Source organism: Astyanax mexicanus, chromosome 16, assembly GCF_023375975.1.
Source record: "Astyanax mexicanus isolate ESR-SI-001 chromosome 16, AstMex3_surface, whole genome shotgun sequence".
NCBI lineage: Eukaryota > Metazoa > Chordata > Actinopteri > Characiformes > Acestrorhamphidae > Astyanax > Astyanax mexicanus.
The window spans coordinates 41448118-41473488 of record NC_064423.1 but is presented as its reverse complement, the minus strand read 5'-3'; the positions used below and the strand labels follow the sequence as shown (position 1 = coordinate 41473488).

General features: G+C 37.3%; 1 protein-coding gene across 1 annotated transcript; it reads left to right on the top strand.

The window, feature by feature from the left end:
* The first annotated feature begins 6951 nt into the window (after positions 1 to 6951).
* Positions 6952 to 25371, top strand: rerglb (RERG/RAS-like b). Its single transcript, XM_022670157.2, has 5 exons — positions 6952 to 7141; positions 13445 to 13501; positions 15016 to 15089; positions 17530 to 17678; positions 22917 to 25371. The coding sequence occupies exons 1-5, from the start codon at positions 7090 to 7092 to the stop codon at positions 23200 to 23202; spliced, it is 618 nt and encodes a 205-aa protein (XP_022525878.2). The 5' UTR covers positions 6952 to 7089; the 3' UTR covers positions 23203 to 25371.

The following is a 25371-nucleotide window of genomic DNA, read 5'->3' as shown; positions in this document are numbered from 1 at the left end:
TTAGCCTGGATTTACTGATACTGACTATAAATCAGATCCTGAAATGATCAGATCTTTCTCCAGCTGTTTGACGGCCTGATCATATCTCATAAATATGTCATATTGCTGAAGATTTAGGACGAGATGCGCTTTTCTCTGCAGACAGAACCTAAATAAAATCTTGCTTTTATCAGAGCCGCTGTAGTGCAGAGATGAAAACAATTCACACTGGATCATTATATAAAAAATATAATATATAATAATAATTCCCATACTTTCTGCCAGAATGCGTCTCTATCATTAACAGATTCTCCTCAGATTTCTTTTATTCGTGTTTATAAATACGTCTTAAAAACTCTTGCTTTTCCTTTCCTGTGGTGGTCCTGATGAGAGACAGTTTCATCATAACACCTTTTTTTACGTCCCTTTTTCTTTAGTTTCTTTACTTAGTAGAGTAGTTGTTTCTTCTCATAACCTGGATTCGAACATTACTCAAATATTCACTATTCACTGTATACCTGTAACTCTACCTCTTCACTACTTTACTTTAACTGATGCTCTCAAACACTTTATTATTAAGAGACAAGAAATTCAAGTAATTAACTCTTGATGAGTTCAGCACAGCTGTTAACTGAAAGCCTGAATTCCAGGAGACTCTACCTCATAAAGCTGACTGAGAAAATCCAGCAGAGATGTTCAAATCTCATCATCTAAACCAGAGGAGCTACTTTCTGAAGAATGTAAAATATAAAATATAAAATATATTCTGGTTTGTTGAACCCATGTTTTGTTTACTAAATAATTCCATGTTTCTTCTTATTTTTTGGATGACTTTAGTTTTAATCTACAATACAGAACATTTTAAAATAATGAAAAAAAAACCCCACTGAATTTAAGGTGTGTCTTTATAGCAACACCTTAGCAACCACCTAGCAACAACTTAGCAACCACCTAGCAACCACTTAGCAACACCATAGCAACCACCCCAGATACCATAGCAACACCTTAGCAACCACCTAGCAACCACTTAGCAACACCATAGCAACCACACTAGATACCATAGCAACACCTTAGCAATCACCTAGCAACACTCTAGCAACCACTTAGCAACACCAAAGCAACCACCCCGTATACCATATCCACACCTTAGCAACCACACTAGATACCATAGCAACACCTTAGCAATCACCTAGCAACACTCTAGCAACCACTTAGCAACACCAAAGCAACCACAGCGTATACCATATCCACACCTTAGCAACCACCTAGCAATCACTTAGCAACACTAGAGCAACCACCCCAGATACCATAGCAACGCCTTAGCAACCACCTAGCAACACCTTAGCAACCACCTAGCAACTGCTTAGCAACACCATAGATAGCATAGCAATGCCTTAGCAAACACCTAGCAACACCTTAGCAACCAGCACAGACACCATAGCAAGCGCCTAGCAGCATCATAGCAACGACCATAGCAAACGGTGGGATCAATTTTAGCTGCGCAACCATCCTGCGTTTCCTTCAGGAAATGCTCTTTTCTAGTTATTAAGTGTCTCTTATTTTTTTTACAGAGCTGTATACAGGGTTTGAAATTTTTTTGAGTTTGGACGTCTGCTGCACTCTATTAAACCTGGTCAGTTCTTCAGCCTGGCCTTCCACCAAGAACAGAGGCTCACGTCCAAGAGCCGGACCTGGATAATTTCATTACAGCTGAAAAACAGTCCGGACATCCTTCCAGCTTCACTTCATCAAAACTAAAATAAATTTAATAAAAATATTTTATTCACAGGAAAAAATGAGGGAAAAAATCCTCTTCTCACTTTTGTCTGTTTAGGTTCTCTGGTGTTCTTCTCCAGTCAGATCACAGTAAAGAGATCCTACAGTAAACGTCTTCATATTTCATCAAATCATCTCATCATCATCACTGAATCCCCCTGCGCTGCAATTAACCTTCCAAATTAATTCTCTCTAAATTAGACCTTCATTTCTACGATTAAGTTTCAACTAAATTGAGTTTTTCAACAAGCTGTTTTAATCTTTCTCTAAATCGTATTGTTAACTAGGGCTGAGCAATAATTCAAATTATTACAAAAATATTCTCTCACACATACACTACCACTCAAACATTTTGGATCACGTGCAAAAGAAAAACACATTTTCATACAATTCACAAAGAATATTTTTAAAGAATAAAAAAGTGTATATAAAAGCCTATTTTATATAGTCCCATTTTATATTTTAATAAAGCCTTATTTTGCATATAATCCCATTATCGGCAATTCTCTGCCTAAATCTCCTGGTCTGGCTGCCAATCCAAGTTAAGGATGTGATTTGATGGCTATCTATCTATCTATCTGTCTGTCTGTCTGTCTGTCTATCTATCTATATATCTATCTATCTATCTATCTGTCTGTCTATCTATCTATATATCTATCTATCTATCTATCTATCTATCTATCTATCTATCTGTCTGTCTGTCTGTCTGTCTGTCTGTCTGTCTATCTATCTATCTATATATCTATCTATCTATCTATCTATCTATCTATCTATCTATCTATCTATATTAGTCTATCTATCTGTCTGTCTATCTATCTATCTATCTATCTATCTGTCTGTCTGTCTGTCTGTCTATCTATCTATCTATCTATCTATATTAGTCTATCTATCTGGCTGTCTATCTATCTGTCTGTCTGTCTATCTATCTATCTATATTAGTCTATCTATCTATCTGTCTGTCTGTCTATCTATCTATCTATCTATCTATCTATCTATCTATCTATCTATCTATCTATCTATCTATCTATCTATCTATCTATCTATATTAGTCTATCTATCTGGCTGTCTATCTATCTGTCTGTCTGTCTATCTATCTATCTATATTAGTCTATCTATCTATCTGTCTGTCTGTCTGTCTGTCTATCTATCTATCTATCTATCTATCTATCTATCTATCTATCTATCTATCTATCTATCTATCTATCTATCTATATTAGTCTATCTATCTGTCTGTCTATCTATCTATCTATCTGTCTGTCTGTCTGTCTGTCTGTCTGTCTATCTATCTGTCTGTCTATCTATCTATCTATCTATCTATCTATCTATATTAGTCTATCTATCTGGCTGTCTATCTATCTATCTATCTATCTATCTATCTATATTAGTCTATCTATCTGGCTGTCTATCTATCTGTCTGTCTGTCTGTCTGTCTGTCTATCAGTCTATCTATCTGTCTGTCTGTCTGTCTATCTATCTGTCTATCTATCTATCTATCTATCTATCTATCTATCTATCTATCTATCTATCTATCTATCTATCTATCTATCACACAGTAAAGTGGGTGAATGCACTTATTATTATTATTATTTTAAAAATATATATGAGCTGTTATTATTTGGAAATTAAAAGTTGATTATTTTGCTCTGGGCTCTGAATTCAGCACTAAAATGTTTTTTAAACCCCAAAACTCCAAAATACCCATAAAACTGTGAGTAAATGAGAGAAGGGCTCAGGCTCAGTGCTGTTTACTGGGTGCCATATCTGGCGAAATCCCTCGACCCGGTGTAGACTCCCCCCTGCAGCCTCCGGCCTATAATTTTAACACTCTGCAGAACTGATGAGGTCAGCTCTGATTCTGAGGAGCTCATCTTTCTCCTGAGTTATCTCTGAGTTATCTCTGAGTTATCTCTGAGTTATCTCTGTCTCTCTCGCTCTCGCCAAATTGAGTTTTCCCGTGAAGGCCCTGTGAATCCCATCCTGCAGGAAACTTCCTCCCTCCTGCTTCCTGACAGCTTCCTGATGACTCTTAAATCAGATCAGCGTTGGGAGCGGGGCGGCGGGAGAATTCCCTCGGTATCTGCAGGATTACTCCCTCTGATTGGCGTCTGTAACTCAGACGTGATGTAATAACTCCAGATCCAGTGTTTAAATCTTTACTCGTACTCTAGAGATGCGTCTGGCCTCATTTTTACCTCCTCAGCTTCTGAAAACTCATTTGTAGAGACTTTTTAAAAGAGGTCATGTTTCTCTGCAGTTTAAAGGTAATTCTTTCCTTCGTTCTTTTGTTAAAATTAGTGTAAAAATCAAATATTGCTGCTATTTAAAAAGATTGCACCATGAAAGGAAAGAGAAGCCTACATTATTTTGAGTAGTGCACCTCTTGTTGAGAGATAATATGGCGTCATTTTACTGTCAATAGTCGAGAGCTAAGTAGTTGCTATGGTGTTGCTATCATGTCCATGGTGGTTGCTAAGGTGTTGCTAGGTGGTTGCTAAGGTGCTGAGATATGGTATCCATGGTGGTTGCTATGTTGTTGTTAAGTTGTTTCTAAGGTGTTGCTATGGTATCTGTGTTGGTTGATATGGTGTTGCTAAGTGGTTGCCGGGCGGTTGCTAAGGTGTTGCCTGGTGGTTGCTAAAGTGTTGCTATGGTGTTGCTAAGTGTTTGCTAGGTGGTTGCAATGGCGTTGCTATGGTGTCCGTGTTGGTTAATATGGTGTTGCTACGTGATTGCTATGGTGTTGCTATCGTGTCCATGGTGGTTGCTAAGGTGCTGCTTTGGTATCAGTGGTGGTTGCTATGTTGTTGCTAAGTTGTTTCTAAGGTGCTGCCAAGGTATCATTTGTGGTTGCTAGGTGGTTGCTAAGGAGTTGCTATGTTGTTCCTAAGTGGTTACTAAGGGGTTGTAAAGTGGTTGCTAAAGTGTTGGGTGTTGGTTTCTTAATAATGTATTTTTATAAATCAGATTATAATGTTATAAAATGGCATGGCTATGGACACTTGGTTGCTATGGCCATGCGGGGTGTCCAAACTTTTGACCGATAGCTGCTTTCTCCAATAGCTCCTCCATACAAACACAGTTTCCTCTGGTGAGAAGTGTTTGTTGCTCACTCACAAGTCACTCACAAGTTATCACCTCACAACTTATAGATGTAAGCTTTATGACGCTTTTTTTTTTTACGTTTTAGTTAACATTCTTAGAATGTTTAATCTGATACATTTTCTGGATATTCTGAAAACCTTTTTTTAAACATTTTTAAACATTCTGATAACGTCTCTTTTTTAATTCTTTCTGTTGCTAAGTGGTTGCTATGGTGTTGCTATCGTGTCCGTGGTGGTTGCTAAGGTGTTGCTAAGTGGTTGCTAGGTGGATGCTATGGTGTTGCTGTGGTATCCATGTTGGTTGATGTGTTGCTATCGTGTCTATCGTGTCTATCGTGCTATCGTGTCCATGCTAAGGTGTTGCTAGATGGTTGCTAAGGTGCTGTGGTATCAATGGTGATTGCTATGTTGTTGCTAAGTGGGTGCTAGGTGGTTGCTATGGTGGTTGCTAAGGTGTTGCTATGGTTTCAAACGAGTGCTGGATGTTAATCTACACAGATTTCTCTCCTGAAAACAGTTTATTTTGGTGGGAAAAGCTCTTCTGTTTATTTACAGTAAGCTTAGATTTACACAATTTTGACTGAAATGGTCGATAATGCAGAGCTTAACTTACAGCACCGCTACAAACAGAGCAGCAATGGAACTATTTTAACTGTCGGAGTTTTTACAACCAATCAGATCCTACTTTCTCCTCCTCTTTAACTCTTTAAAATCTTTCAATAAATACAGATAATGGAACTGTGGTATAACCACAATAATACATCAACAGCAATACAGCATTGCAATAATTAAGTAATAGAACAATAGAGGGAGTGTGTTATCACGAATAACATCACGGCTGTGATTCGGTCGCAGATCATCACAGCCGTGATGTTATTCGTGATAACACACGACCTCGAGTGCTCTATTGCTTTTATACAACAGTTATACAACAGAGGGGAAGCAACAGAGGAAGAGTTGATAGAGGGAGGGCGAGAGGTAGAGAGAGGCAGAAAGAGAAGAAGAAAGAGAAAGAGAGGAAAAAGAAAGGAAGACAGAAAAGAAGAAGGACACAGAGTGAAAGGTAGAAGGAAAAGAAGAGAGAAAAGTAGAGGTATAGAGGTAGAAATAGAAGAAGAAGGAGAGAGAGGACTAGAAAGAAAAGAAGAGAGAGAAAAAGGATAGAAAGGTAGTCCGAGAGAAAGAAGGAGAGAGTAGTAGAGAGAGAGAGATGTAGAAAGAGAAGAAGGGGAAAGAGACACGGAGAGAGCGGTAAAAAGAAAATAAGAAGGAGAGATAGAGGGAAAGAGAGTGAAAGGTAGAAAGAGGTAGAGAGAGAGAGAAGAAAAAGGAGAGAGAGAGGGAGGGATAGATGGATAGGTAGAGAAAGGGAGGGGGAGGGATAGAGAGAGAGAAAGAGAGAGGGGGAGAAAGAGGGAGGAAGAGACAGAAAGAGTAAGGGAGAGGGAACGAGAGGGACAGAGAGAGAGAGAAAGAGAGAGAGGTAAAGAAAGAAAGAAAAAAATAAAGAAATAAAGAGCAATAGAGAGACTGTGCGAGAGAGAGAGAGGTCCAGAAGGAGAGTGAGAAAGATAGAAGGAAATAAAGAGAGAGAGTGGGAGAGAGAGAGACAAGGGGAGGTAGAAAAAAGAGAAAGAAAGAAATAGAGAGAGAGGGAGGTAGAGGGGAAGCGACAGAGGAAGAGTTGGATAGAGGGAGGGTGAGAGGTAGAAAGAGAAGAAGAAAGAGAAAGAGAAGAACAGAGAGAGGAAGAAAGAAAAGAAGAAGGAGAGAGAGAGAAAGGTAGAAAGAAAAGAAGGAGAGAGAAAGGTAGAGGTATAGAGGTAGAAAGAGAAGAAGAAGGAGAGAGAGGACTAGAAAGAAAAGAAGAGAGAGAAAAAGGACAGAAAGGTAGTCAGAGAGAAAGAAGGAGAGAGTAGTAGAGAGAGAGAGAGAGATGTAGAAAGAGAAGAAGGGGAAAGAGAACAAGAGAGAGAGCGGTAAAAAGAAAATAAGAAGGAGAGAGAGGGGGAGAGAGTGAAAGGTAGAAAGAGGTAGACAGAGAGGAGAAAAAGGAGAGAGAGAGGGAGGGATAGAGGGAGAGGGAGAGAGAGAGAGGGGGAGGGAGAGAGAGAGAGAGAGGCTTCCCTCGCTCCTCCAGAGCAGAGTTTGGTCTGAGCTCAGCAGGATCGGCTCATGTAGCAGCTGAATCTCCAGATCTCCTCCTCCAGCTTCAGTCCTTCAGTCTTCAGTCATGAACGATATTAAACTAGCTCTGCTGGGCAGCGAGGGAGCGGGAAAATCAGGTAAGAACACCTTATCAACCACTTTATACCTGGATCACTTTAATTTCAACACCAGCAGATAGCAGACGTGTCTCTCCAAACCATCACTGATTGGTGGAAACTTCACACTAGACCTCGAGCAGTTTGGACTGTGTGTCTCTCCACTCTTCCTCCAGACTCTGCTCCCTTTATTTCCTTTAAATGTAAAATGTACTGATGATCAGTGATGGTTTGGAGAGACATGTCTGTCATCTGCTGCTGTTGATCCACTGTGTTTTATTATCAAGTCTAAAGTCAGTGCAGTTTTGTTTTCCCACAAAATCTTACAGCACTTCATATCTTACAGCTTCCCTCTGCTACTGACTCTAACTTTTATAGAGATGTAGATTTCATTTTCCAGCAGGACTTGGCACACTGCCCACACTGTGTACCAAAAATTTCAATTGGTCTTATTATATAATATTCTAATTTTCTGAGACACATTTTTTTTCATTGGCTGTAATCCATAATAATCAATAATCAACAATAAAATAAATAAACGCTTAAAATAGATCACTCTGTGTTTAATACATCTATATAATATATGAGTTTCACATTTTTCAAGTAAATTACTGAAATAAAAAGTATTTTTAATTTTTGGAGATACAGTATAGATCTAGTATATGTAACACAAATTATTATTAAAACATACTTTATAAAACATCAGAGATCATTTAAATTGTAATAACATTTACATTATGGAAAATAATAGGACAGCATTTCATTTCCCAGAATACTTTGCTTTATCCAAGCCTACAAATGGATGTCCAAACATTTATGCAAATTAGTTAAATTAGTAAGCTCTTGTAACATTAATTTTAATTTTTGTAATTAATACAAAGCAATAATTTGGACGTCTGTGTTTGTTTATTAAGGGAATGAATGTATTTATTGAATTTAATTAAATTCTTAAATTCTACAAATACTATTAGTAGGTAGTAAAAACCCAATAACTAATAAGTGGTTGAGTAAAGAAAATTACTTTTTTTATTGAGACATGTGGCTAAAAGATAAAAAAAAAATGAGGACACTAGAAATCTTACTTGCTTATTTACAGCTGGTTTCTGAATCAGTTTATCTGATTTTGCTATTTATATATTTATATATAAATCTGATTATAATCAAATTTTAAACCCATTCAAAATTTGTTTTGAATCTCATTTATTAAAATTCCAAAAATTGAATGTAGTTTCTGGCTGTTCAGACTGTCCAACATCAATCTGGATTTAATCTACATATACCAAAAATAAAATCAGATCTAATCTGGCAGTCTGAGCGTATCCTAAAAGGTGATTGATTGGTCTGGGGGAAAAGGGGGCGTGTTTGCCAAATGATTTTAATAATGAGTCTGACTCCGCCTCTTTTGCGCAGACTGTAGTTGTTGTCAAATTTGACAATATGTTGGACATTTTTGGGTTAATATTTTATAGAACATAAAAGAATAGAGAATGTAAATTCATTGTTCTGCATTATTTATTAAAAAAAAGTGTTGAACAAACCAGAATATGTTTTATATTTTACATTCTTCAGTCTGTTTTATAAAATAGAGTCACCTGGAATTTCAGGCTTTCAGTTAACAGCTGTGCTGAACTCATCAAGAGTTAATTACTTGAATTTCTTGTCTCTTAATAAAGTGTTTGAGAGCATCAGTTAAAGTAAAGTAGTGAAGAGGTAGAGTTACAGGTATACAGTGAATAGTGAATATTTCAGTAATGTTCGAATCCAGATTATGAAAAACAACAACTACTCAACTAAATAAAGACTTGAATGTAGAAAACATTTAAAAATAATGTAAAACACTGAACATGAAAAGGTGTTTTCCAAGTGTTGAGTGGTAGTGTATAATGTAAAACATCATATTTGGGCCACACAGCTCTGGAGAAAATGAAGAGATCACTTCAGTTTCTGAATCAGTTTCTCTGATTTTACTATTTATAGGTTTATGTTTGAGTAAAATGAACATTGTTGTTTTATTCTATAAACTACAGACAACATTTCTCCCAAATTCCAAATAAAAATATTCTCATTTAGAGCATTTTTAATTTGCATAAAATGAGAAATGACTGAAATAACAAAAAAAAAAAAAAAAGATGCAGAGCTTTCAGACTTTTTAGTTCCTACTCATAAAGTTTTAGGAGTTCAGAAATCAATATTTGGTTTTTAATCACACTTTTTTTTTCATGCATCTTGGCATCATGTTCTCCTCCACCAGTCTTACACACTGCTTTTGGATAACTTTATGCTGCTTTACTCCTGGTGCAAAAATTGAAGCAGTTCAGTTTGGTGGTTTGATGGTTTGTGATCATCCATCTTCCTCTTGATTATATTCCAGAGATTTTCAGTTTGGTAAAATCAGAGAAACTCATCAATTTTTAAGTGTATCTTATTGTTTTTTAGAGTTGTATATACAGTAAGACTGTGCTGGGGGGGTAGGGTGTGTTGGCACTGTATCAGGTACATGTCGTGCTCATTTGTTCGGCTGCAGTGCTTCTATACAGGAATGTGTGTCAGGGTTCCTAAATGTAAAGAGGAATTATGTCTGCTTTCTGCACAGCCTGTGAGAGGACTCTGTGTATTGGAAAATCTGAGGGAGGCTGGGATTGGGGGGGTTCAGGGGTGTTTGGGAGGATTTTTGGGGGGTTTGGTGGGTTTGGGGGGTTTGGGGGGGGGGGGGGGGGTGGAGTAGAACGAGGTCACTGTTATTCAAATCACCCGAAAGGGAAATTAAAATTGATGGTTGTAACATGCTGCGAGTAATTGCTAAAACTGATGAGGGATTATTATTTTCTGTTCCTCTGAGCAGAATAAAGAGGGCGAGCCCCCCGGCTGCTGCATACCTGTACTGATGACTATTAAATAACCGGAAAATAATCACACAGGGTCCCTCTGACCCAAAAAATGAAGAGGTGAAGCCGGAGCCCGGCTCTCTCGCTCTGTTTTACTCTAGTCTCTGATCAAAGAGAACCAATCCTATTTCTAAATTTTAGTAGAAGTCATTTTTAGTAAAAAGTAAAAGTTTCTATTCTGCACTACTAGTTTATTTATTTTATTTTATTTGCACTGACTGTATGGCCGACATCAGTAATCCTCACAATATATCAGTTATCCTCACTTTATGCACATCAACTGGTGTTTATTGTTGTTTTACTGTGTTTAACTGCACTACCTCCATCACACACACACACACACACACACACACACACACACACACACACACACACACACACACACACACTTACTTATACTTTATATTTTATTGTATTTTTATTTGTATTGTTATATCTTATAGCTTTTTTTGTTACATTTGTGTACTAATGTATATCTACGACTGGATGTCCAGTATTTCTCTCTGGAATCATGAAAGTATCTATCTATCTATCTATCTATCTATCTATCTATCTATCTATCTATCTATCTATCTATCTATCTATCTATCTATCTATCTATCTATCTGTCTGTCTGTCTGTCTGTCTGTCTGACTCTTTCTAACTGTCTGTCTGTAAAAAGAGGTTCTATCTATCTATCTATCTATCTATCTATCTATCTATCTATCTATCTATCTATCTATCTATCTATCTATCTATCTGTCTGTCTGTCTGTCTGTCTGTCTGTCTATCTATCTCTTTCTAACTGTCTGTCTGTAAAAAGAGGTTCTATCTATCTATCTATCTATCTATCTATCTATCTATCTATCTATCTATCTATCTGTCTATCTATCTATCTATCTATCTATCTATCTATCTATCTATCTATCTATCTATCTATCTATCTATCTATCTATCTATCTATCTATCTATCTATAATAAGAGATGTATCTGCATTGTGTTGAGTTTAAAGTTTGGTAGAGGGGGATTCATTATTATTATGGTCTGGGTTTTTTAACAGGAGTTAGGCTCCGCCCCTTAGTTCCAGTAAAATAAACTCTTAATGCCTCTACAGACCAAGAGATTTGGGATTTCAGCCACAAAAAGTGCCACAACCTCCTGGATGCAAGGGCGTAGGAGCGGGCTTGATATTGGGGGGGACACATTTGCCAATATGAACCCAAGCCCACCCAATAGTTTCCTAGAACATTTGTGGAAATTACTTTTAATTAAAAGTAAATTATTATTATAAGGTGATTTTACAACCTAAACAGGTTACTCCACATTACAGCTACTGTTGTTAGAAAAATTATGCAAGCAATGTCTGAATTATGTACATATGACAAAAATTTTCAGTTATCACCTAATATTTAAAATAATATAACAGATTATTATTGTTATTATTATTATTATTATTATTATTATTATTATTATTATTATTATTATTATTATTATTATTATGTATTGGCATGTCAATTCTGTTGTATATTTACATTTTCTCCTGCACTTTTATTTTTTTTTACTGAGAGCTCTTCTTAAGATGGTGTCCTTTTATGTAAAAGAATGTAACTTTACGTTTCATAGAGATTTTTATAAACGTCAGGATATGTGGTCTTACTGTGAAATACAAATGAACAGAAGTCACGTTACAGCAGTGTTTCTCAACCCTGTTCTTACATATTCTACTGCATATTAAAACTGTTCTGCATATTCTAGAGCTTCCTCTGGTGGATATACATGATTCATTTAGGCTCCATAGGGGGCTAAAGGATTTTAACAGGTAAACTCAGTAAATGACTGTTTATTAGCTGATCAGGTGGAAAACACTAGTTTAGGGCAGTGATCGGGGTTAAGTAACTGCTTTAAACTACCAACTTAAAGTACTGTACGAAATTCTGGCAATCATCTACATCCAGCTTCTAAAATTAAAGTGATTAGCTGATCAGGTAGAGGGAAACATTACATATATATATTATTTTGTTCCTTTAACCCTGACTCCCAATCTAGCTAATTCCAAAGATAAGCTTACACACTAACACAGCTGCAGTTTATTAATCACAGTGGGTTTAAACTGTGTGCTGATTCAGAGACGTGTATTTTTAACCAGCTATCAGAAACATATCATCACAGTTGAAGTGGTTAGCCTATCGTTACCTTTATTTTAGTAAAATCTCCGTATATTCATCTCTGTTTTAAAATCAGCTGAAGCTGCTGCGTCCCGATCCCGCTGCTAAATCTCACAGCGAGGGGGCGGGGCTTCCCCAACAGCAAACTGCCTCTGCTCCGCGCGCCGCAAAACCAGCAAGCTGATTGGCTGTTTCTACTGAGAGGCGTGACTTAATACCTGAACCGGCTCCGTGATTGGTCCGGTCTGTCTCCTCATTAATAGTACAGCTGACCTGAGCGAACTGATATCATTTTTGGGGGGGACAAATCCACCTGTTTCTAATATTGGGCGGGACATGTCCCACCCATCCCCCCCGGTTCCTACGCCTATGCCTGGATGAGTTCTTCATGCCCTTTTGGAGTAATTTAGGTCGGTTGGCCGGTCACTCCTGGGAAGGTTCACCACTGTTCCATGTGTTTTTTTTCTCCATTAGTGAATAATAGTGAATCACTGTGGTTCTCTGGAGTCTCAAAACTTTATAAATGACTTTATAACCTTTATAACCTTATAACCAGACTGATTGATGATCAATAACTTTGTTTTTTTTTTAGTCAGACAGGTTCTATTTAAATGATTGTTTGATAATTCTACAGGTCTGGCAGTAATCAGGTCTGGTTGTGGTTAGAAATGAAATTGAACTCTTTCTAAAGCTTTCTAAAATCTGAAATGTGTGAATAATCTCAGTTAATTTATGGGGGGAAACACCTTTTCACACAGGTCTAGATTAGTTTACATAGATTTTTTCATTTAATACATGAAATTATAATTTAAAAAGTGCTTTTTATACATTTGAAAATGGGAAAAATGCAAAAACAAAAGGAATCTGTAAGAAGGAAATACATGGTGTGTATGTTAGGTGGCACGCTATAAGCTGTAAGCTTGAGGAAGCTAAAGGAAGCTAAAGGAAGCAGGGTTCACGTGCCAGTGGAGTGTGTATGTTTTTGTAGGGAAACTGGAGCCCAGACTTCAGTGGGTGAGTGATCCAGAGCAGCTTCATGGCTGAAATATTTAATATAGAGCAGTTAGTGTGCTCACGCTCCGGGAGTGGGCTAAAAACATTAATGTACTGCATTTCTCTCTGCCAAATATGCACCAGCACTCGCTGTAAACTGGCCGAGCTGTTTGATGAGGAGCCGGAGCTGACCCGGTTCCCCTGTTTTCCCCATCCTGAGAATTCTTTAGCGGGTCCAGAACTTTACATCACCTCTGCAGATGATTGCTTTCAGTAAGAGTCTGTTCTCCTCTCGTCTTTAGCGGTTCTGGTGAGATTCCTGACCAGACGCTTCATCGGGGAATACGCTTCCAACTCCAGTAAGTACAGCTCAGTTCCTCCCAGACCTTTATATATACACATATATTCCAGTGACTGTTTCACATTTTATCTGGCCTCGCACCAACATCCTAATGTCTTAACTCATGGAAAAAAGTTGTTATATTAAGATCTGTCCATAGTGAATGTTCATGGTGCACAACTTACAACCCCAAATCAGAAAAAAACGTTGGGGTAGTGTGGAAAATACAAATAAAATAAAATAAAAAGGCACAAAAAGGTGTTTGATTGCCGGCCTGCAAAACATTCCAAAAGATTTTGGGATGGTTAAAACATTCAACACTTTGGAAATGCGGAATTAATCCGTAATTATTCCACATTTTAATACAAAAAAAAACGTAATCTACCTTCTGAACTTCTGAGCAGTAGTGATGGCATTTTTACATTTAGCTGCTTCTCTGGCATCAGCAGCAGGAGTCTGAGAGAGAGAGAGAGAGAGAGAGAGTACAGTAGGTCATGCTTCTGTTTCTCCATCAGCAGCCAGAGTCCGAGAGAAAGAGAGAGAGAGAGAGAGAGAGTACAGTAGGCCATGCTGTTTCTCCAGCATCAGCAGCCGGAGTCTGAGAGAGAGAGAGAAAGAGAGTACAGTAGGTCATGCTGCTTCTCCATCAGCAGCTGGAGTCTGAGAGAAAGAGAGAGAGAGAAAGAGAGAGTACAATAGATCATGCTGGTTTTCCAGCATCAGCAGCCGGAGTCTGAGAGAGAGAGAGAGAGAGTACAGTAGGTCATGCTGTTTCTCCGTCAGCAGCCAGAGTCCGAGAGAGAGAGAAAGAGAGAGAGAGAGAGTACAGTAGGTCATGCTGCTTCTCCATCAGCAGCCGGAGTCTGAGAGAGAGAGTACAGTAGGTCATGCTGTTTCTCCATCAGCAGCCAGAGTCTGAGAGAGAGAGAGTTAGCGGGAGTAATAATTGTCCTTCCAAAAAATTGCAAAGAGAAAATTGAACAAATTTAGAAATACATTTCTAAATAAAAAATGTACTTTAAAGTGTAAATGTTGACAGTATTATTATTTGTGCATCCATTCCGTGTTTGTACAGATGCCAAAGATTTTTGAAGAATGTAGTAATTGCTAAAGTATGAACTCTGTCTGCTTAGAGCTGTCTTAGAAGAAAGCTTCTTCTGAAGCTGATGCACAAGAAAGCCCACAAGTAGTTTGCTAAAGACAAGCAGTCACACTCCTAGTATTGGGAGTTTTACTAGTGATATGGGAAATCCAAGAGAGAGCACAGTAGATCATGCTGCTTCTGCATCAGCAGCTGGAGTCTGAGATAGAGGATTGGGAATTGGGAAGAGAAACTAATATTTGTGCATCCATTTCATGTTTGTTCTGTTGCCAAAGATTTTTGAAGAATGTAGTAATTGCATCTCTTGCATTTTCCACTATAATTATTTTTATAATAAACCTGTGTTTACATTCAGCAGGTCCCGTTTTTTTTTATATATATTTTACGCAGAACACGTGTAGGTCGTAATTCCCAGAATTCCTCTGTTGCAGATTCTTTATACCGTAAAAGGCTCTCCATCGATGGCAGGCAGCTGAACCTGGAGGTCTTTGATCCGTGCTCGCAGGTATGTGTTTATATCCCGCTATCAGCTTCCCTCTGATCACCGGATCATGTGCAGATATTGCCGTACGCTTGGATTCTTTGGGATGCTTCCATATGGGAATTGCATGTTACGTTCCGGCTGGATTTACGAGGTTTCCCCTCGAGCGCAGTATTCAGGCAGTGCCTTTGAAAGCTGAGCTCGGTTCTGGTTTTAGCAGCAGCATCTGGGACCAGTTAAATAAGAACCTGCTGCTGGACTCTGATTCTCTGATCTCAGGTTATGAGTTTACTGTGCAACTATATTGTTCTCTGAGTGGATGTGTGTATTAAGCTCTATAAGCTCTATCCGGACATTATTTCACACTTTTACTCAGTGATAAAACTCCTGCATCCGGACTGCAATTGAAAAACAAGAGAACCAGTGAGTTTTTTTCCAGAGGTGGAAAAAGTACTGAAAATTTGTAATTGTCACGCCCTTGCCCTGTTTTCCCTGTGTTTCTGGTCTCCTTGAGTTTTCCCCATTAATTTTCCATCACATGTGTCTAACTTGTAGCTCCGCCCCCTCGTTACCTGTTTCCCCAGGTGTGTGCTTCCTGTGTGTCTTTCCGCTTTTCTCTAGTTTCTTGTACTCACGTTTATAGCCCAAGTTTATTGCGCCTTGTTTATCTCAGTTTATCTCTGTTTATTTCCTGGTTTATTTCCTGGTTTATTCCCTAGTCCTGTTATTTTCTGTCTAGTTTTAGTTCCTTGTTTTTTTCCCTGTTTGTTTATATTTGCTTTATTTCTTGTTTGTTCCTTGTTTGTTTCTTTGTCTATTTGTTATTTATTTAAAAAATCCCGAGCACAGCTGATTCACACAGCGTCTCTACCGCTAACCGTAATAAACACTGCTGGGAAACGTTCAGCTGCGCTGCCATGGAGAACAAAACTCATTTTTTTTAATTCAGACAATTAGCATTTCATTTGTTACTCAGTAACGAGGAGTTTTCCAATGTAGCGAAGTAAATTACTTGTTTCAAAATGAGTAATGAGACTTGAGTAAAAGTAAAACTACCTATTTTAAAAAACTGCTTTGAAAATGACAAATTACTAATAAAATCTACTTAATTACAGTAATGTGAGTAAATGTAATTTGTTACTTTCCACCTCTGTTTTTTTCCAAGGCTTTCCCGGTCACATGACATCTCGCGTTCAGTAGCTTCTCCATTTCCACTCGCTGTTGTTTTTTTAACATGGATCTCTTTGGAAATGCAGCGCCCAAAGTGTAATTACGGTGTGCTGCAGTGGACAAATAGCTATTTCATTAAACGTGAGGAGACGAAACTCAGAGATGTGCGTCCGGACGGGACTAAAATTACCGGAGGAGCACGAAAAAGAGTCCAGAGAAAAACAGTAGATAATTCAGCCTGTAATTTCCTCAGAGGACACCAGTTTACACCAGTAAAACTACTCATCTGAGTAACTAATTCCTCACTAGGTTCTACTGCAGCGTATGAAGTTTTTAGTTTCTTGTTTACATTTCCATTCCACCTTAACAGTTTCCCTGCATTAAAAATAAATTTCTCTACCTTATTAAAACACAGTTCCCTTTATAGACTGTAGTTAGTAGATGCTAAAGTGTTTAAAGAGTTTTATACATTTCTGCTTAGGCTGTGCAGAAATCACAAACAGTCCATATAAAATAGAATGTCCAAATTGAATGTTCTGTTCCACCTTAAAAGCTCTTAAAAAATAGTACCTACAGCCTGAAGCCTGTGTACCTCGACAGCAGTATTTAAGGCGGAATGGTAAATTAGCAGTATTTAAGGCGGAATGGTAAATTAGCAGCATTTAAGGTGGGATAGCAAATTGATGTGAGTTATTTATGTAAGGAAAAGTGTGTTTAAAGTGCATATTTAAGAAAGCTAAGTAGATAGCACTACTTACACGTAATGCTGTAGCTTCAGCAGCTTGCGCACCTTAACTTAGACACAAATCACCTGACCAATAATGATCCAGCGAGCAGGTAAAGGTGAGGCATATGCTTATTAACAGGGAATGGTATGATCCATGATGACTTTAGGGGGGGGGGGGGGGGGGGTTTAAAATCGTATCACAATATTCTTCCAGCCACAGATACTGCATTGTTTTTTATGGTATTTAAAATTATTATATGTAAGAAGTATATTTAAATGTTTTAACTCCCTCAAACTATTGTTTTTTACCCCATAAGGGGGGGTTGAAGTCTTAGTTGGGGGGGGGTCTGACCCTGGCTGAAAGCTTCAGACGTGTTGAGGCTCCTGCTCTGAGTCCTTCTCTATAGAGAGTGGTGTTAATTAACCCAGAGCCAGACGCTGAAATGATGTCCAGTTTTCCATTCAGTCAGGACTCAGGTCTTCTGAGACCTGCAGTGTTGTTGAGAAGAACGCCCTGCTGTACCCTCTTAACCCCCCCGTGACCCTCCCCCTCCCTGTTCCCGGCAGAGCGGCGAGAGCAGATGTATTCTGGAGGAGCCGGTGGACTGGGCCGACGGGTTCGTGGTGGTGTACACCATCGGCGACCGCCTGTCCTTCCTCAACGCCAAGAACATCCTGCACCAGATCAAAGAGAACCGCAGAGAGACCTGCAAGGGGTGAGTTACAGTCACTTTCGCATCCTGTTTACCTGCTAAACCACCTGAGGGCTCAGGAAGACCAGAATATGAAGGAAATGCTTTAATGGACTAATGAAGACCATTTGTTGTGTCTCCATGCATTACTCTACAGTAGGTAGAGTATAGATACTAGAGTTTAATAAAACACTTCTGTAGAAGTTAAAAAAGAATCCACTCAAGGTTTTTAGTCTTAAAGTAAAAGTGTTTAAAAAAGTACTGGATTCAAAACTACTTAAAGGAGAACTCAAAACATGATAAAAGTACTTACCTTTGATGAATAGCACACCTCCGCTCTCCCACAGCGTTCCGATTAACCTCGATAAATCACTTTTTACACCAGTATCCAGCTCAAAGTAGCTCCACACATTTAAAACGAGGCATTAATAACTTAAAAAGTGCACAAGAAGCTCATTAAACACCACTGTTTAGATCCTATAACTCTACTAGCTTCAGCTCCGAGCGCCGCCATCACTGTACTGATAATGACATAGAGATATATATATAGACTCTGTCCGCATGCCCTGCCATCTGGCACCGGCTGCCAACATTACGCTATGTGGAGTCTATGTATATGTATGTCTATGTCATTATCAGTACAGTGATGGCGGCGCTCGGAGCTGAAGCTAGAGTTATAGGATGTAAACAGTGGTTTTTAATAAGCTTCTTCTGCACTTTTTAAGTTATTAATGCCTCGTTTTAAATGTCAGGGCTCTCCAGATTCTAGTAAGGAGGTGTGGAGCTACTTTGAGCTGGATAACGGTGTAAAAAGTGATTTATAAGGGTAAATTATGCCCCGTATCTCCCAGTCTGAAGGGTATTTGGACAAACTTTTAAAATTTCTGGATCTCTGAACGCTGTGGGAGAACGGAGGTGTGCTATTAACCAAAATAAGAACTTTTTATCATGTTTTACTACACCGCAGTTCTCCTTTAAAGTATAAAAGTAAAAGCCAATAAGAACAAAAGCCTAAAAAGCCATTTCTAAAAGCCATAATGATATATATATATATATATATATATATATGATCAAAGTTTCTGAGTAAATCTCTGATGTAGTGAATCTAAAACTCTAATTGGATCTTTGGGCCTCAGTTAAATCTAATAAGCTTCATGTGCTGTAAAGTGCTGTAAAATCGTGACAGTTCGGGCTCTCAGTGCTGGTGTTATTTGTAAGTCATCTGGAGACGATGCTGAGGGTGAGTAAGAGTGTCTGAGGCGCGACAGCTGGATCCTATTAAACCCCTCAAACAAGGCAATTCAGATCACATGACCATCCCTGGACCCGGTTCTGTCCAACATGTTCCCTCAAATAGAGCTGTAATGTTCTGAAGCTTTACCCAGAGAGACAACGAGCTGAGCTTTACCTCTTTTATTTCATTTCAATTCATGTTTGGCTACGATCGGGAGATTACTGGTTCGAATCCTGGTCATGCAGCTTGCCACCAGCTGCTGGAGCCCTAAGAGAGCACAATAGTCCTTGCTCTCTCTGGGTGGGTACAGTACAGTAGATGGCGCTCTCTCTCTTTCCCCTCATCACTCCTAGGGTGATGTGGATCAGCACAAGGCTGCATCTGTGAGCTGATGTATCAGAACTGAGTCGCTGCTTTTTCCTCCGAGCGTTAGCGATGTGATGCTACTCAGCAAAAGAGTTCGAAAAGAGGCGGAGTCTAACTTCACATGTATCGGAGGAGGCGTGTGCTAGTCTTCATCCTCCTGGTGTTTGGCCATTACTAGTGATGGTGGGATATACAGCTGAGTAGCAGATGAATGGGTGGGACAATTGGCCTAGCTAAAATTTTGTGAAAATGAGAAAAAAAAAATAGAAATAATTTTTTTTAATAAAAATAAAATATATAAATAAAAATATTTATAGATGAAGTGTAACATATATCAGTTTAATTTCCTGACTGTTTGAGAACAATTTAAAATCGAAAATTGTGTTTTAAATTATATTATTTCATTTTTTCCATTTAGTTTAATAAAGAAGAAGTTGGTTTTATACATTTTTCGAATTTTCTAGCAGATTTGAATTTCAGGAAGAAAAAGAAAATGAAATCTTTTCTCGATTGTCCAATTTTTTCAAATGGAAATGGAAAAATACTTTTTTCATAGTTCAGATTGGGAGGGGCATAAATATAAAACTAGAAAAATAATAATAAAAAAAGGATAAAAACCCATTTTTTCTTTATTACACAAAATAGGGGTGGGACAAAATGTATTATGTAAAAAATAATAATACATCATATAGTTTTCATTTACAATACATTATTGGTACAGTATGTCACCCTAAACTCTCTAAGACTCACCCCCAATTAGACTTTCCACATTTTTTCGCAATTATAAATATAACTATATAACTGTATTATAAGGCCCATTATGTGACAAAAGTAAGGCACAGTGGTGTCACCATGTTTCCTGTAAAGCTAAGCTAAGTTAGGTAAATCAAGTTTATTTGTTTATTAAGTAAATTACATTTATTTAGGTGAGTAAAGTGCTTCCATTTATTGACAGTAATCTTAGATTTCCAGATTTCCACTAAGGCTGGGTGCAGCAGCATTAGCATTAGCTGCTAACTGCTAACCACAGCTGCCTGTGGTTTGCGCAATTAAATGCCACCTGATAATGTGCCTTATAGTGCAAAAAATACAGTGCTATATATTTAAATGTATAGGGTTAATAGACTGGAGTGAAGAATATTGATTGGTAATTTCTATGAAACGGACACTAATAAATATTTCATATATTCCTGGTATTTGATTATTTTAGTATTTTAGTATTATTTTGAGTATTTTATCCTCTTCAGGAACACAGATGCTGTGAAATATACTAGAGAATTGTATTGTGATATATATTGAATATTCAAGTGATTTGAAAGATTACTTTACACACCTTTACCAAGCTATTCAAAAGATGAAAAGAACAGCATTACAGCATCAAAGCAGTAAATAAAAGTACACTGAGATCCTAAAACAACATATATTCTATAACAACATAAGAAAGAATGTGTAGAGACATTTAAAATGGAAAATGTGACATGAAACAAGCACTGTTTCTCACTTTAAACAGGAAAAACGGGACAAAATAACACCTGAAACTCTTTAAAAGCATCATAAGCTTCATGCGTCTGGTTCATATTACCTCCACTGTCAACAGCCCTGACTTTCTCCAGTTTCCTGAAGAACAGAACCTTTTCCATCAAAGCAAGAGAAATTATTCTGTTTACAACCGAGAAATTCCTGTTTATCAACCCTAAAGAAACACTAAATATTGATGAAATCTGATCTGATCTGGCTCTGTCTCCATAAAACACTGCAAACACAGTAAATAAGGCTTTATATTGTGCAGCACCAGCGCTCTACATATCAGACCTGCTCTGTTTCCACTCCTCTACTCGCACACTGCTTTCCTCTAACCAGCTGTTTTTAGCTGTTCCAAGTTTAAGGGTCACTGGATATTCGTTTAGGTCGCTTCACCTAAACTTCAGCACTGCAAAAAACTTAAAAACTTCTTAATTAAAGGCAATAAATCTTATTTTCTTCTCTGATAAGACTTTTTATCTTACTAAGCATTGTGTGTAAGTGTTCGATTATTTTGCTTATTTTAGGGATAATTATCTTAATCATTCTTACTTAGAATTTGTACCTTATTTTAAGTAATTTGAACTCAAACTTGAATTTGAATTTTGAGACTTTGCCATTGCTTTTTTGTAAGAAATCTTACTAAGAAAATGTTTGCTTAATCTACATATATTTGTCTTAATTTGCATATATTTTGTCTAGTTTTTGCCAATGGATTTTTTGCAGTGAGTTCTTCGTAAATTTTTACCTCCTTGCTAGAAACTTTTAACTTTTAAACATGTATTATCCTTGCACTGCAAAAAATTTTAGCAAGTGAAATGATCTAATTTCAAGGTAATAAATCTTATTTTTTCTATCAAAAAAATTTGTTTTACCAATTATTGTGTCAGTGTAAGATTATGTTGCTTATTTTAGGAGTAATTATCTTAATCAATCTTACTTCGAATAAAAAAAAAACAAATAAAGTAAAAGTAAGTGAAAGTAATTTGACTCAAAATAAGAATAAAAAGACACCAGTCAAGTCTTTTTTTTATTAGCTTAATAGTATTAATATTTTATTGATCCTAATTCAGATTTTTTGTAGTACTTTTTATTTTACAGTACTTTGTTGTGACTTGATGTCTTTTGTTAATGTGCTTTATAAATAAAGCTGACTTGCATTTGAACATTATTAACATCGTACAGTATAAAAAAAATAAATACACTGGAAAAACCCCAAGACAAAATATCTACATTTCTTTTGAACCCTTTCATAATTTCTGACTTATGTGCCAGAAAAGTGCTGTTTTCTGTCTGAATTACACACAATGGATGACTCTAATATTTATAATACAACATCTATATTAACATTAAATCCAATTAACTAAAATTGGAAACTTTTATCTCTATTGGACTGGAGGCCAAAAATCACTGTTCAATTATTCTAAATCTTGTGTTTAAATTTAAGGAAAAACATCAGTGATTTTGCTTGATTTAAGTCTATAATCATTTTGAAGGTTTGCAATCATTTATTATAGATTACTCCATAAATAATAATAATATAAATATGTACAGCTCTGGGAAAAAAATAAGAGACCATGTAAAAATTATGAGTTTCTTTGATTTTACCAAATTAAAAATCTCTGGAATATAATCAAGAGGAAGATGGATGATCACAAGCCATCAAACCACCAAACTGAACTGCTTGAATACATTTTTGCACCAGGAGTAAAGCAGCATAAAGTTATCCAAAAGCAGTGTGTAAGACTGGTGGAGGAGAACATGATGCCAAGATGCATGAAAAAAAACTGTGATTAAAAACCCCCAGGATTATTCCACCAAATATTGATTTCTGACACTTAAAACTTTATAATTATGAAGTTGTAAATAAATGCTCTAAATGAGAATATTTTTATGTGGAATTTGGGAGAAATGTTGTCTGTAGTTTATAGAATAAAACAACAATGTTCATTTTACTCAAACATAAACCTATAAATAGCAAAATCAGAGAAACTGATTCAGAAACTGAAGTGCTCTCTACATTTTTTACAGAGCTGTGCGTCTCAGTTTACCTATATTCTGTCTAGTTTTGCCAGTGAATTTTTTGCAGTGTGGTCTGTAAAATGATGCAGTTTTTTTTTATTTATTTGTATTTTATACAGTGATACGGATGTGCCCATTTGCCTGGTGGGTAATAAGCAGGATCTGTGCCACAGTCGGCAGGTGACGGAGGACGAGGGCCGGACGCTGGCGCTGGAGCACAAGTGTCTGTTCCAGGAGGTTTCAGCCGCCGAGAGCTACCTGGACATCGCTAACCTCTTCACCAAACTCATCCGTCACGTGATGGAGCAGAACAAGTACCGATCAGACCGCAGACGCTACAGCGGATCTAAGTCCATGGCCAAACTCATCAACAATGTTTTCGGAAAGCGCAGGAAGTCTGTCTGAGCTCAGAGCTTAAAACTAACCGACGAAAGACTCGGCAGAGCAACGAACCCGAACACTAACGCAGTTCCCTTTGATCCTGATCTGTTTTGGACATTTCTTTGTGGGCAAACAGCAAAAAACAGTAATCCGAAATCAGAAACGAGTCTGATGCAGGAAATGCACTAAAGGGAAACTTATTTAATTGCTAACGCTTATTTTACCTGTTCTACACTACAGGATAATCACAAAGAGTCCCTTGATTTCAGGTTGATGGAAAACGATGATCTTCCAGATGATCCTGAAGTGGATGGAGTCAAACTTTACCTCCATATATCTGTATCTATATGTGTATATAGCTGTATATAACTTCTCTCTTACCAATATAAATAAGTGTTTTCTTTTAAAATAACTGTATAGCTAAACTATATAGATATACAAAGCTCTGAAAAAAATAAAGAGACCACTTTCATTTTTGCTATTTATAGGTATATATTTGAGTAAAAGTAACATTATTGTTTCATTCTATAAACTACAGACAACATTTCTCCCAAATTCCAAATAAAAATATTAAAATATTTGAAATGAGAAATGGCCGAAATAACAAAAAAAGATGCAGAGCTTTCAGACCTCAAATAATGCAAAGAAAACAAGTTCATATTCATAAAGTTTTAAGAGTTCAGAAATAATCAATATTTGGTGGAATATCCCTGAGTGGTTTTTAATCACAGTTTAATTTCATGCATCTTGGCATCATGTTCTCCTCCACCAGTCTTACACACTGCTTTTGGATAACTTTATGCTGCTTTACTCCTGGTGCAAAAATTCAAGCAGTTCAGTTTGGTGGTTTGATGGTTTGTGATCATCCATCTTCCTCTTGATTATATTCCAGAGGTTTTTAATTTGATAAAATCAAAGAAACTCATCATTTTTAAGTTCTCTGGACTCTAGAGCAGTGGAGGCGTGTTCTCTGGAGTGACCAATCACACTTCTCCATCCGGTAATCTGATGGATGAGTCTGTGAGGGTTTGGCGGTTGCCAGAAGAACAAAGAACAGTGCTTGTCTGACTGCATTGTGCTGAGTGTAAAGTTTGGTAGAGGGGGGATCATTATGATTATGGTGTGGGGTTGTTTTTCAGGATTTGGGCTCATGGCCCCTTAGTTCCAGTGAAAGGAACTCTTATGGCTTCATCAGACCAAGAGATTTTGGACAATTTTATTCTCCCAGCTTTGTTTAAACAGTTTGGGGACGGTAACTTCCTGTTTCAACATCACTACTGCACACTAGTGCACAAAGAAAGCTCCATAAAGACGTGGATGAGATGGTGAGTTTGGTGTGAAGGAAGAACTTGACTGGTCTGCACAGAGCCTTTGGGATGAATTAGAGTGAAAACTGTGAGCCAGATCTTCTCGTCCAACATCAGTGTTTGATTATTTCCCATAAACACACTACTAAACCTTGTAGAAAGCCTTCCGCAAAGAAGTTGAAGCTGTTATAGTTGTAAAAAGTTATTAAATCATAGTAAACCCTATGGATTAAGACTGGGATGCCACTCAAATTTATATGCCTGCACTCTAAGAAAAGTAAGTACAGATTTGTACTTAAAAGAGTACAAAGCTTGTCGCTGGGGCTGTACCTTATATTGAGGTACAAAAAAGTACCTTTCCATGAAAGTCCTTTTTTGTACCCATGGTTTTTGTGCCAGTAAAGATTATAAAGATTATAAACATTATCATCAACTAAATATGGCTCAAAAACTTGATGATGCAAAATTGTCTGGCTTTCAAATAAAAAATGTGCAATTAAAATATATATTGTTTATTAGTACAGTGATGCAGAACACTGAATGTACCTTTTGTCTAGTCAAATGGTACAAATTTGTACTTATTGCTGTTAAAAATGACTTTGTACTTCAGAGGGAACAAATCTGACCCTGTAAAGACCAATATTGTACCTTTAAGGGTACAATTATAAAGAGTGTACCTTTGAGTACAAAAAAGTACTCATATCGTACCTCTGTTTTTTAGAGTGTGTAAAGGCAGATGAGTGAATACTTTTTGCAATATATTGTATACTGTACATTATGTCTTCTTATGTGTGCAATGTATATAGTTGCTGTTTATGGAGGCAAGTGTTTTTTTGAGGGAAGATGGTGTAGAGGGGGGGGGGAGTTTTATGATTAATAACAAAAT